The 14238-nt window shown below is 41.5% G+C and overlaps 1 protein-coding gene across 3 annotated transcripts in view; it reads right to left on the bottom strand.

Moving 5' to 3' along the window:
- Positions 1-14238, bottom strand: part of NUB1 (negative regulator of ubiquitin like proteins 1) — a 31652-nt gene that overhangs the window by 5275 nt on the left and 12139 nt on the right. For all 3 annotated transcript variants that reach the window (XM_039526121.1, XM_039526123.1, XM_039526122.1), the window contains 7 exons: positions 12044-12238; positions 8675-8763; positions 7097-7203; positions 6123-6309; positions 3427-3534; positions 3066-3218; positions 1294-1440 (listed from right to left, as the gene is read on the bottom strand). In XM_039526121.1, coding sequence (XP_039382055.1) covers positions 1294-1440; positions 3066-3218; positions 3427-3534; positions 6123-6309; positions 7097-7203; positions 8675-8763; positions 12044-12238 — 986 coding nt within the window. The remainder of the gene's footprint in view (positions 1-1293; positions 1441-3065; positions 3219-3426; positions 3535-6122; positions 6310-7096; positions 7204-8674; positions 8764-12043; positions 12239-14238) is intronic.

Genomic DNA, 14238 nt, shown 5'->3' with positions numbered 1-14238 from the left:
AGTTTTGTAAAAGTGTCTAGAAGTTGGGACAAGTGTTTATCTTGGTAAATACATAAAGAAACATTTGTGTTTAAAAAAAGGATTAGCCTATGTGATGCTGGCAGACCATGTGCCAGCTCATGCCAAGGGCCCAAGCCCGGGCCCCAAGCCCCACTGAACACTGACCAATGTGGGTTACTACAGTTAAACAGATATAATTGTTATAGGATATGTTTAGACTTTATGGAATGCTGCATGTATTAATCCTACTTATACTATCTGTATTCCACGCTATAAAGTGCTACTTCAGTGTTTCCTCTGTAACTGTAAAATATCTGTTCTGAAACTACGTAACTCACCAAACAGGAAAAAAAAAACTTCAACTAATGCAAAACGCTGGATTCCTACACGTGTTATCTACTGCCCACCAGGAAGGCCCACTGAATCCAAATGGGCCACTGCAGAACAAAGATTTTGTCGATTGCTCCCCCAACCCACTCATGAAGAGGTTACACACAGAAGCACTTGTCTCATCAGCTTGGACGCTAGGGAGGTGAGGATAAAAATTTGTGACCATACGGAATTAGGGTCTTTTTATGGACTCTGAGGGGTAAAGATTCCTAAACATAAACAAGAGATCCCCAAGCTGCTTGGCTTGGGTTACCCCCAATGGAATAAAAGCTTCTTTATTATAGAAGCTTCTATTACCTTTTGAACTTAAGATTGTAACTTATTTGTGTGCATATGCTTACCTGCTTTAACCTGGTTAATAACTCTCATTTCTTTTCCCCAGTTAATAAACCTTTAGTTAGTTTGTTACAGGGCTGGCTACAAGCGTTCTCTTTGGTGTGAGATCTAAGGTGCAAATTGATTTGGGGTAAGTGACTGGTCCTTTGGGACTAGGAGTAACCTGGATATTTTGTGATCTTTTGTGTAAAGTGACCATCTATCACAAAGTCAAGCTTGCCTGGGGGGCAAAATAGATCAGAATGGCCAAGGGGACTGTCTGTGACTCCACATTAAGGCTGTACAGTGCCTGAGGAGTTTATACTTGTTACTTGTTGGTGAAATCTAAATATAGCACTCAAAACCAGTTTGGGGTTTGTGCCCTGCTTCTTATCACACTGCTCAAGGGTGGCATTCTTGCTCACGGGACACTCCACACAGCATGACAGCCTGATTCACCAGTTTAGAGAGTGAGTCAATAAGAGAAAAAGAAAACGTCTAGAAAACGCATTTTTGGCAGCTGTATTTCTATGGCTTCCAGTGGAAAAGGTCTACTGTATGAGAGTTCCAGTCTTGAAAGTGATTTACCTGAAAGGCTCGGTCCAAGTTTCCTTGTGCCCGGTGAAGTGCTTTTTTAGCGGCTCGCTCTGAATAGCCCATAGTTTTCAAGGTATTTATATCGTCCAATCTCCTCTTCCTCTTAGCTCTCTCCTCTCTCCTTATTTGTGCCTTTTCCTATAAAAGCAGGGTCATTACAAAGCAAAGTATTGTATATGAATACTGTCAGCTTTTGACTAGAAGATGGCTCCATTACTTCTTTGATAGATGCATGGTTTCTTCTGTACATTTTTTTAATCTTTACAAGTCTTCCAGGGAGAAAGGAAACTTTTTTTAAACAAATTTGTGCTGCTCAATGATCTTTAGAGACATTCCCCCCTCCAATATAAGGTTGTATATACACTAGCAAACTTTGTAATCCTAATTCACCATTTTGTAGCCATACTGTGCCCATAGAATTATAGAAAGGTAGGACTGGAAGGGATCTCAAGAGGTCATCTAGTCCAGTCCCCTGGCAGGACTAAGTATTATCTAGACCATTCCTGATTAGAGTTTGTCTAAATTGCTTTTAAAAATCTCCAATAACAGAGATTCCAGAACCAACCTAGGCATTTTATTTCAGTGCTTAACAACCCTGACAGTTAGTAAGTTTTTCCTAATGGCCAACCTAAACCGCCCTTGCTGCAATTTAAGTCCTTTGCTTTTTATCCTATCCTCAGAGGTTAAAGAGGACAATTTATCTCCCTCCTCCTTGTAACAACCTTTTATGTACTTTAAAACTGTTATGTCACCTCTCAGTCTTCTCTTATCCAGACTAAACAAACCCAGTTTTTTCAATCTTCCCTCACAGGTCATGTGTTCTTGATCTTTAATCATTTTTGTTGCTCTTCTCTGGATTTTCTCCAATTTGTCCACATCTTTAAGGAAATATGGTGCCCAGAACTGGAAACAATACTCCAGTTGAGGTCTAATCAGCGCTGAGTAGAGTGGAAGAATTACTTCTCGTGTCTTGCTAACAACACTCCTGCTAATACATCCCAGAATGATGTTTGCTTTTTTTATGATTTGGATTCTCTCAGGATCAGGCCTGAGTTTATGAAGTATATTAAAATCCCTGTGAGGTAGATATTTTATTAGTTTTACAGATGGGTACATAGGTAAGTCAAGTGACTTGCCCACGGTTGGACAATCAGTATCAGAGCCAGCAAATTAACCAAGGAGTTCAGCTCAGTCCCTTTCCACTCGACTACTCCTGTATCAATGTTTAAATAACTGTCTAAAATTAGAAAGATATTGCGCCAAATTCCCATCCTCCCCCTTCCCTTACAAAGCAAATATTCCTCTCCCCCACATTCCCAATCCAAAGCCAAAATGTGCAGCAGTGTGAGTAGCTACTCTGTGGCCACAACTGCAGCCTCTGAGGTGTCATACCAGCTAACCCTGAAATGGGAGTTTTGGCTGGTAAATCTATGTAGTTTGGATTCCCCAGCTGTGCTCCCAAAGAGCACAGTTAAGTGGTAAAAACTGATGCAAAGTATCTTCGTGTACCTCTTCAATATCATGGCAGTTCTACTTCTTCAGGCCTTGCACACTTGTGCCAGGTGGGAGAGAATTTTCAATTTCTATTTCGTACTTGCAACAACATATGGCAAACTGTTCAGTTTCACCATGAATACCAATGCAGAATTGATGGAAGCCCTTGGCTTTGTCTCCTGTCTCAATACATACGTAAGATATACATTCTGGAACATAAGTACTCAGACCTGTTCAAGGGCCTGTTTAATACTTTGCCAGCACCGTACCTCTCTTCTGCTGGTAATAAGACTGGCAGCCGCCTCCAGGTTCCCATAACAAGCTCGTAGACCAAGACGAGCTTCCTGAGCAGAGAATCCCAGGAGTAACAAATTATTGATTTTTTCAGGATCTATGGAGAGCTCTTGATACAAACCATTTGCCTATATGTAGAAAGAACAGAACAATCAAATAGACTCCACCACTGGCATATATATTAAAGGTCCCTTCCCAAATTCCCTGTGGGTGGGGGAGGGGGTGGGAAGGAGAGGGGATAGAGAAGAGGAGGAATGCAAGATCAGGCAAAACATGTGAGCTCTGTTTCCAAATGAGTTCCTATAATGTGATGTGCTGCACGGTGCAATGCCTTACCTTCTGAAGAAGTTCAAAAGCCTCTTTTCCTTTGCCATTATGATAGTTTCCTATTCCCTGAAGGAGGTAAAGCCTTAGAAATAAAACTTTCTCACTTCCAGAACTTCCCTAAAGAAATTTTCAATAAAGAAAAAAGTTAGCATATAACAGAGCATCAGTCCATTCGATGCTAATTGTCATGGCACTCAACAAGCAGGTGAAAAACTTTACATTCTAAAAGGATTACAGATTTTGCATGTGAAAGTTACAGACACTAGACCCGCTCTTGCAGTCAAATCCACATGGGCAGAGCCCCACTGAAGTCAGTGGGATTCCACACAGGTGCAGGGATCCAACAACAGGATCGAGGTCTGAAAAGCTATTTAAATCCTGTTACATAGTGCACTATGCTATGGAAAACAGACTAAGAAGCAAAGAAAACCATTTTATATAAAATTAAAATAAAAACTGAAGAAACTTTTTAAAAAGTTTCAAATTTGATTCTCTTTTGGATCCATTTCATACGCACATTCACACACACACGATACTCTTGGGTTTTTTAATATATTTATTTATAAACATGAGTATCTTCTCCCATCACAACATTATGTGAAAGGTTCTCCTGATCTATCCTCCTGCTGGAAGAGTTCACTTTAACAGAGCCAAAGATCCAAAAGAACACTTTTGTTCACTTTAACAGATCCAAAAGAAATCTGATGAGGTTCAGCAAGGACAAGTGCAGAGTCCTGCACTTAGGAAGGAAGAATCCCATGCACTGCTACAGGCCGGGGACTGATTGGCTAAGCTGCAGTTCTGCAAAAAAAGGACCTGGGGATTACAGTGGATGAGAAGCTGGATATGAGTCAGCAGTGTGCCCTCATCACCAAGGCCAACGGAATATTGGGTGTATTAGAAGGAGCATTGTCAGCAGATCGAGGGAAGTGATTATTCCTCTCTATTCGGCACTGGTGAGGCTACCAGTACCTGGAGGCCACCAATACCTGGAGTATTGCGTCCAGTTTTGGTCCCCCTCACTACGGAAGGTATGTGGACAAATTGGAGAGAGTCCAGCAGAGGGCAACGAAAATAATTAGGGGGCTGGGGCACATGACTTATGAGGAGAAGCTGAGGGAACTAGGGTTATTTAGTCTGCAGAAGAGAAGAGTGACCGGGGATTTGATAGCAGCCTTCAACTGCCTGAAGGGGAGTTCCAAAGGGGATGGAGCTAAGCTGTTCTCAGTGGTAGCAGATGACAGAACAAGAAGCAATAGTCTCAAGTTGCAGTGGGGGAGGTCTAGGTTGGATATTAGGAAAAACTATTTCACTAGGAGGGTGGTGACGCACTGGAATGGGTTACCTAGAGAGGTGGTAGAATCTCCATCCTTAGAGGTTTTTAAGGCCTGGCTTGACAAAGCCCTGGCTGGGATGATATAGTTGGTGTTGGTCCTGCTTTTAGCAGGGGGTTGGACTAGATGACCTCCTGAGGTCTCTTCCAACCCTAATCTTCTATGGCCTGGTCTACACTAAGGGGCGGGGGGTCGAACTAAGGTACGAGACTTCAGCTACGCGAATAGCGTAGCTGAAGTCGAAGTACCTTAGTTTGGGCTACTCAACCGTCCAGACACCGCGGGAACGAAGTCCGCAGCTCCCCCGTCGACTCCGCCACCACCGTTGGCGGTGGTGGAGTTCTGGAGTCGACAGGAGCGTGTCCGGAGTTCGAACTATCGCGTCTAGATTAGACGCGATAGTTCAAACTCCGAGAAGTCGAACGCCGCCCGTCGACCCGGCAGGTAAGTGTAGACCTACCCTATGATTCTATGATCTTTAATGTCTGTTTGTTCATCTGGTCATCCCTGCCTCATGCCTGCATAAACCCCCTTGAAGCCTGCAGAATCAGTCTCCTGTTGCTAAATGCTTGTGTATTGGGGTTAGTGTTTTTGAGAGAAGATTCAGCCTTGTTTCCTTTGTTAATGAAAACTGTGTGACTAACCGTGGTGCTGCAGTGAAAGACTACTCCTTTATTCTTAAACTCATGATGCCAGGCCTCAAATAATTCAAGACTGGAGTAGAAGAAGAAAGCTATAAAATGTGAGACCAATTTTAGGGTAACAATTACATTTTTAAAATATTTTCCTCTGTTTAATACTACTTCAAGCAATACTTTCAGAAGCCTACAGAACCTAGTTCTCCTGAGTCCCAGTCCAATGACCTATCCACTAGACAGCTGTCAGTGTGCATGTTCAAAACGTAACTCAGTGAAAATATATATACCAACTGTGAGAAATCGGGACCGGGGGGTGAGTGGGGGATAGTTGTCTATATAAGACAAAGCCCTTAATATGAGGATGGATATTAATAATATTGGGACGTCTGGTCACCCTAAATATGTAATACCTATGAAGGAATTCCAACATAGGTGATATATATACTGAATTAGCCAGGTAACATTATTTTCCCATCAGACAGCAATGTGATGCAGTTTGAAGAAAATGTCATTAACAATATAGTGAGGTGGGGAAAGCAGCTATGTTGAATTCTCACAATGCATGTCCAATGCTTTTACAGTGTTGACAATTACACATCTGGAAAGTGTGAAAAGTAAAGGTTAAAGGGTACATATGAGTACTTTACATTCCTAAAAAAGTTATGAAATACTGGAACAATGAATGAATATTTGCTAAAACAAAGCCACCTTCAGTAAAATCATGCCAGCATACTTTTATTGTGAGAAGTCTTTCGTGGTTTTCCCCATAACACCTTTTGAAGCATTTGTGGGCTGTGGCGAGCTTTTTCTCTGCATCATCAAGGCATTCCAGCTGTCCCAGGCGGAAGTAGCACCATACTATATCCAACTGCAACACTGCATAATTATCAACTGTATTCAGAAGTTCATTGCCACAATCACTGCAAAACAGCAATAAAATATTAACTAAGTTGCTTCTTCATTCCCTACTGTGTTGAAGAACTGGGACAGGACAATGTGAAAAGGAAAACGTGTGTAAGTGTGTACGCACATATCATGTGCATTCCAAACATTTCTACAGTCTGACCATCACACTGATATAAATGTAACATACAAAATTACTTTTTAATTTATCAAAATAATATGCTCTGCTCTCATGTCATGAGAGTCCCTGGTATATCAGATTATGGTATATTACATTTGACTTAAATCTACACTATCTTTATCTTGTTTCTACATATGATACTGCAGTTTTAAAAGTATAGTGGAGTTACAACACCCTAACCTTTTGGGAGGGTATAGAAACCAATTATCCTCATTGGAGGCATGCAAAGATCCAAATTGTGCTCCTTGGGAATTCCCTCAGAATGTGTTGGCATATCAGAAACATATCAGGAGACCACCACTTTTTTGGACACCAGAGGAGGCTGCATTAGACTAGACTAAAGCAATTTTATCAACCATTGCCCACTAGTGGCATGCTTGTGGAAGAATACCATGTAAAATAGTGGTTGTTGTTACTATAGAACAGTGGTTTTCAACACGGGCTCTGCAGACTAAGATTTCCAAAGGGGCCACACCTTCATTTGATATTTTTTAGGGGTCCGCAAATGACAGAAGGCTGAAAACCACTGATGTAAAACGTACGCTGTGTGGTATGACTTATGCTGGTCTCATAACTGGTTGGTACTCTTAAAAAGTCACATGACAATTCAGAAAGGTTCTTACCAGAAGCGTTTATCAGCATCCAGCAAGAATGGCAGTGCTACAGCATATTCTTTTTTCTTCATGAATGCTCTGCCTTTTTCATGATAACCCATAGCTAACAGAAGGGACTATGAAAATGGATTAAGAAGATATTAAACCCTTATTATGTTCACAATTAAAAATAAATATAACTTACATTATTTGTTGGCCATGGAAAAAACACTCCATCAAGCCATTTTATCTCCCATCATTTAATGCTTCTTCCCACCCATCTACCCATATGTTGTCCAATTTATTGAAAACAATGATTGCTACTGATACATGACATATTTCACCTGCTTTACTGTGCGTTTACTTTTAAAGTGCAACCCTAAATATGTTTTCAAGAATTTACTCATAAACAGGATAAGTCTCTTACTGAGCATAACAATACACAGCAGCATCCAGCCAGTGTTTACAAATAACCAACTAACCTTACTATTTCCAAATAGGTGATAAAATCCCGAGTCACTTGCCAAAAATCTAATCCTAATTTTTCAATTCTACTAAACTAAATGACAGTGAATGTTGCTGAAAACTTTCTGGTTCTTGCACTATGACAATGAACGGCATCATAAACAACAACATTATTTTATCTAAACATTCTACAAGATTTCTTCCTGTACCTTTAACATCTTGTGTTCAGCACTGTATAAAATCCTTAAGGTGATTTTCCATTTCTTGCAATGTTGCATCAGAACATGCAGTACATATGCTATTTGGGGTTACCCTTGTAAAGTATACTGGAATATCAGCTGGGGCAGAGTAGCATTATGCACCATGTGAGAAAATCAGGTCACAATTAACCCATTCCACTGGTGCTGCATGCTAGCTACTTCTTTGCTTCTGGGTGCGATTCTAGGTGTTTGTTTTGATTTTTAAATCTCTGAATGATCTAGTTATCTAAGAGATTGTCTCTCCCTCTATTGTTCTGCCATAGCGGTCAAGATCTAATGAGTTGCTCTTGCTGTCGGTTCCAGGAGTTTCATTGTCCAGGACCAGTAGCAAAGCATTCTCAGTTGAAGGCTCTCAGATGTGAAATTCTCTCATTCTAATGGTCTACCAGAACCTAGGCTTGGTGACTTTCCAGGCACAAAACAAGAAGACATATTTGTTTAATTAGATTTGAGTTAACTATTAGCACATTTCCTGTAGCTTGTGATTTAAACTGACTGAGATCTAATGAAGAAATTATTTTATATTGTTCTAAGACACCCAGAAGCTACAACAATAGGTGCTGTGTAAAATACATAAATTAATGTATAGCTCCAGGCATGAAGACAAAATGCAAACACATTTTACAAGAGAATCTACAAGAAATCACAGACGTTAGACAACTGGCTGTCCGGAGACCATCAAAGTATTCCCAAATGTACTGGAGCACAGTTCTGCTTCACCTTTATCAGAAGACCACTTCTATTAAGCAATCAGTTTTTGCTGGCACCTACAGAGGTTGTTTAAGTAACAGTTTTGACCATTTCAATATACTACTTAAAGTACCACATGTGAAGATTATTTAGAAGGTCACTAAATAATATCTTCCTTAAATGTTATACTTACTTTTTTGGCTTGCTGAGGAATCTTGATAGATCTTCCAGTTTGGTTAGCTATATCCAGATATGGAGTGGTATCTGGATCTAAATAATCCTCTGCAACAAAAAAAAAAAGAGTGTCCATTGATTCATTATCAATGCCTTCAACAGTAATAACAAAGTATGATTGTGGTCTTAAAACCATATCGATATGTATGTTGTTAAGAAAAACTGTAAATAAAATGAAGCAGAATAATGTATGTGGCTTCCAGAGAGAGTTCTCTATTATGGCACCAACTGTGCAATGAGAAATCTGATCCATGAATAGCCTTCATGGAATTGTTTGCAGGATCTGGGCTTCTCCTTAGTTCAAGCCTGAGTTTTTGAATGAAATTCTAAATTGTATGTGCTGTAAAGAACTTATTCAGGAGAGGAAAACATCTGCATTTCCAATGGTCATAATGCATTTCACTTAATAGACTGGTTACAGTGAAATACAAAATAACTAGCTTTATTCTCTATGGTTTATTCAACTAAAACTAAATGTATTTGTTTCCCTCAGTTTCCCTTTGGTGCTTGCAATCCAATGATCTGTTTCTTATTTGCTTTGGTTTGACTTAACATGAAAAGATGTTTTGCCAATATACCAATGCCGTCCAGGGAAAGCTCTGCGATCTCCGGATACGCAAAGCTTCTGTCCTGTAACTGTCTTGAACCCAGGCAACTGGGTTCTCAACTCCCTCCCTATTCTCTCATGTTCACTGACTTGCCTCAATCCAGCAATGAGCTTGTGGGTTGATCCTTGAGCCCTGCCAATGGACTCAGTGAAGTCTTCCCATAGATCCTCGATACTCTAGTGCTGCACTGTATACTCCTGGGGACATTCTGCACCAAAAAATTAATTCTGGGCACAATATTTTAAAATTCTGTGAATTTTATTTGTCAAAAGAACACTACATAATCATGCCAGTTTCAATTATTTTGGTAATTTATTTGAAAATACCTGTCAGCAAGTATGTCTGTAACAATACAGACACACACAAAATTTCCCCCGGGAGTAGAGTTAAAGAAACCCCTATGACAACCCAGTTCCTATTTCTCTGTCCCCATCCCTCCACCCCAGCCCAGCTAGGGGGCCAGACACAACACAACCACTCCCCGCATTGCCCACCTGCGGGCCCCCAGAGCCAATACATCTGAACCCCCTCCTTCCCAGAGCCCAACAGCGGCCCCCACATCCCAGATACTCGCACTCTGTCCCCCACCAGAGCCCAGCCGCTGGGCCTCCCAAGCCCAGATACCTGTTCCCCTTCCCTCCCACAACCCAGTTGCGGGGCCCCCCTTGCCCAGATACCTGTCTCCCTCCGCCCCCGCAAAGACCAGGGATCTAGAGGGAGAAACAGCCTGATGCTTGGTCCCAGGCTTGCAGTTTCCTGCATGCCAGGGGTTCTCAACCTTTTTCTTTCTGAGGCCCTCCCCAACATGCTATAAAAACTCCACAGCCCACCTGTGCCACAACTGTTTTCTGCATATAAAAGCCAGGGCCGCTGTTAGAGGGTAGCAAGGAAGGCAGCTGCCTGGGGCAGCATGCCACTGGGGGCACCACAAAGCTAAGTTGCTCAGGCTTCAGCTTTAGCCCCTGGTGGTGGAGCTTGGTGGTTCCGGCTGCAGTCCTATGTGGCGGGGATTTGGCTTTCTGCCCTGGCCCTAGAAAGTCTGATGCTAGTCATGCTTGGCAGACTCCCTGAAACCTGCTTGCGGCCCTCCACGGAGCCCCAGACCCTGGTTGAGAACCACTGCTGTATGCCACCCTCTCCTTCCCTCAGGGCATGTTGGGAACTGCAGCTGATAGGAACCCTCGAGCTCCCTCTCCCTCCCCACAGCAGTGTCTTCTATGTGCAAACTGGGCTCTGCCGAGTCCAGTGGCCCCTAACAGCACTGCAGCCCATTTCGGGGGGGGGAGGAGAGGGAAGGGGGCGGGAATTTGGGCACAGAATTCCCCTAGGAGTAACTGTACAATGACTGTGTGTTATCGTTCTACAATACTTGCTCAGTATTTCTGGAACTAAGCTTATGGGGGTCTATGCAGATGCAGAGATCTACCTGCAAAGAGCTTACTGAAGAACTGAAATCTAAGTTGCCTAACAAGCCCAATATAGAGGGCCATTTCCACCTATTTACATTTTTTGTTACAACCTAATACTATTGTAAGCAACCCATTGTAAGAGAAGATTAGAGGAAACTCGTTTGTATACTTTTACATTTGACGGGACTTTACTGAATAGTCCAGTTAACTTTTCTATTTGTGGGTCTTCCAAGCAGAAACTAGGGAAATAAAAACATTTTTAAAACTTCAAACTAACAAAGGTCATCCTGGGCAGGTGTAGTGCCAGAAACTACTCTTAACTCACATTTTGAAAATGACTACTTTCAAACTGACTGTTTCTTTAACTTGGTCCACAGTTGCCAGCAGTCTCCATCAAAACTCATGGAGAAGAGAATGGCCTCACTGTGGACCAGAATGACAAGCGAACTACCTTGCACAGTGAAATCACGGCCACCTATGGTCATAACAGAGGTAACTGACAGAGAAAGGCATAACAACTTACAATTTATCATTCTGGCCTAGCTATTTCTGCAATAAATACAAAACATGTTTCCAGAGTTGTCAGTATCTTAACTCTCAAGTGCCCCATTTAACAACAGATTCATACAGTACCTTCCTCAAAACTCAAAATGTTCTATAGAATCACTTCATCTTGAATGGTCCCCTTGAAATACGTGTTAACAACTTAGGCTAAACAATCTGTTCCACCTTATATTCAGCTATGACTCACTGAGTACATTTCCCAGACTGAAGAAAATTTTGGTGGAAGCACGGAAGCTCGTCTCTCTCACCAACAGAAGTTAATCCAATAAAAGATATTACCTCACCCACCCTGTCTCTCTTATGGAAACACAAGCATTATACAAACAAGGTCTTTTAAGACAGGAAATGAAGAAGAATACTATAACCAACTGGAGAAACCAATTTTCAAGTGGGCAGAAAGTAATAGCACAAACTGGAATCTGGCCAATTTATTGGCTTTAATACCCTTAGATTCATAAGATCAACTAGAAGTAGCATGGTGCCTCCTAGGATCATGACAATGGCTTTGTTCAGCATCAATTTAGGAATGAATGAATGAATCACCTAGTCCACTTCCCGCAGCACTTGGGTTTGCTTGGAGGTTTCCCATCCAAGTACTGACAAGGCCTGACCTTGTTTAGATGCGATTAGATCACAACCCAAAGTTATACTAATCTTTCCACTTTGCCTTGTTTTCTTTAAGATAGAAGCGTTTTTTTTAATTCATACTGCTGTCTTCTACTGCATGTAAGGATAAAAACCCCGTACCTCTCGTTGCCAGTATTTCTAAACCCTTTTTAGTTCTTTTCATCCTTTCTTTTCTTTCTTTTTCCTTCATGGTCTCTTCTTCATGTTGCATTTCTTCTTCCTGAACTTTTTTTTTGGTATCCTCCTCACTCTGTCTTAGCTCAAGCACCATGACCTTTACATTGTGTGTTACGCCTTGCTCTTCAAGTGTTTTTCCTGAAAAACAGAGCATGATTAATAGGCAAATTACAGTTACAAAGACAGTACATTTCATGTTGTACTGCCAGATAACATTATAAAACAGCTATTCCTGCTAGGAAGATTTCAACAGGAGCAACCACCTAAGGGCTAGTCTACACCGGCAAAGCTACAGCGCTGCCACGGCAGCGCTTTAATGTGCCTTGTGTGGTCGCCTCCACAAGAGGTGTAGCTTCCAGCACTGTGCTCAGGGGGGTGTTTTTTCACACCCCTGAGCGAGAAAGTTGCAGCACTGTTAATTGCCAGTGTAGACAAGCCCTAAGACAATGCATTTTCCTAAACTCCCTCTAGCCTCCATTACTGTAGAACTATTTGCCAATGTACTAGCACTTCAAAATAGTTTTCTTCCCCTCACAAGCATACAGGAGTAACTCAGCCCTCTAAATACAGCTCCTCCATATTATCACTTGCATGATCTGGTACTTTTTCCTAAGCCAACATTTAGTGGTTGGCTTATGTCCTCTAATGTGATGGGTGATACCCCTTATACATTTATTCTAGCTAGCCTAAGTGTGGATATGTTTATTATTCACAGAAATGTCTTATATTTCATGCTGCACTGTTCAAATATTAAACTGAAAGGCTCAAGTACTGACTAATGCAATGTGCAACTAAGTACCCTCAATTACCAAAATCTTCAGTGGGAATTAAAGGCATTCAGAATCTTTCTGGATCAGGTCTGTATCCCCCAAAGCTTCCATATTTTAAAACGCCCTAGTTCTTTTACTCAAAACATGCAGGGCTAATTCCTTCTCCCAATAAAGTTAACAGTTAATAATTTCAACCGGGGGAAAAATTGGTACCAAAGTGATGAGACAGTTCTGTGTTTGTCTATCTGTCTATGTATCTAAGATACTCAAATGGCTCCCATTACTGTAGCATCTGAACATCTTGTCACACTACACCCCCATATTCTTCGTAGAGATATTGTTATATATATATATGATATGAATATGGCGTAACTTTGATATTTTGATATTTGATAGGTCATGTGAGGTATCATTGAAAAGGTTATGATTTACTGAATATGACTGTCTTATTTGTATGCATATATCATTTTTGTATCTGAAATTAGGAATATTGTCTATGCATCTATTACAAATGTGTTTACACCTGAGGAACGCCCACTGGACAGAATGCAAACAGTCTGGATGGCCCATTGGGAAGGGCCATTAGGGAAAACAATAGGTCTTTGAAGATGATAATCACCCACTGAAAAGTCTTCCTGGGGATGCTACAAACAGCCTCTGAGTTATGGCTGCAGGGTCATGTGTGTATGTGTGCTGGTTAAGTGCAGTCTGAAGCCTATGGGGGGGCTTGGCTGTCTTGCCTCATCAGTACCGTGTAAAGGGAGCCCAGGCTGGTGGGTCAAGCATACTCAGTGGCACCCCAGTTCCAAGTGGCACCCCAGGGGAAAACCCGTCAGACATCTGACAATCTTTTTAAATACAACAAAGGGGTAGCCATGTTAGTGTGTAGCTGTAAAAAGTGACAAAGAGTCCTGTGGCACCTTATAGACTAACAGACGTATTGGAGCATAAGCTTTCGTAGGTGAATACCCACTTCGTCAGACATGAAGACATAAATGTATTTACCCTCACAACACCCCTGTGAGGTAGGAAAGTGCTTTTATCCCTGTTTCACAGATGGGGAACTGAGGCACAGAGAGACTAAGGCCCAGGGTCACACAGGAAGTCTGTGATAGAAGGGGGCAGAAAACTGAACCCAGGTTCCTGATGGCCCAAGCTAGTGCCCTAACCATTGGTCCATCCTTTCTCTCCATTTACATCATGATTTCTTCCAAGGTAGCTAAATGTGTTTTAGACACTGAATTTAGGACATCAATGAATGAATTAATAAAGAACAGAAGAAAGTTAATTTGTAAAGACAAAGCTTCTGTTCATACAAGTGTCTTGCAAATCAAGAAAGATGGTAAAGATAAAGAAAAGTTTAGAACA

The sequence above is a fragment of the Mauremys reevesii genome, linkage group 2 (assembly GCF_016161935.1).
Source record: "Mauremys reevesii isolate NIE-2019 linkage group 2, ASM1616193v1, whole genome shotgun sequence".
Classification (NCBI taxonomy): domain Eukaryota; kingdom Metazoa; phylum Chordata; order Testudines; family Geoemydidae; genus Mauremys; species Mauremys reevesii.
Note: the sequence above shows the minus strand (reverse complement) of the source record. Positions and strands in the feature narration are given on the sequence as shown.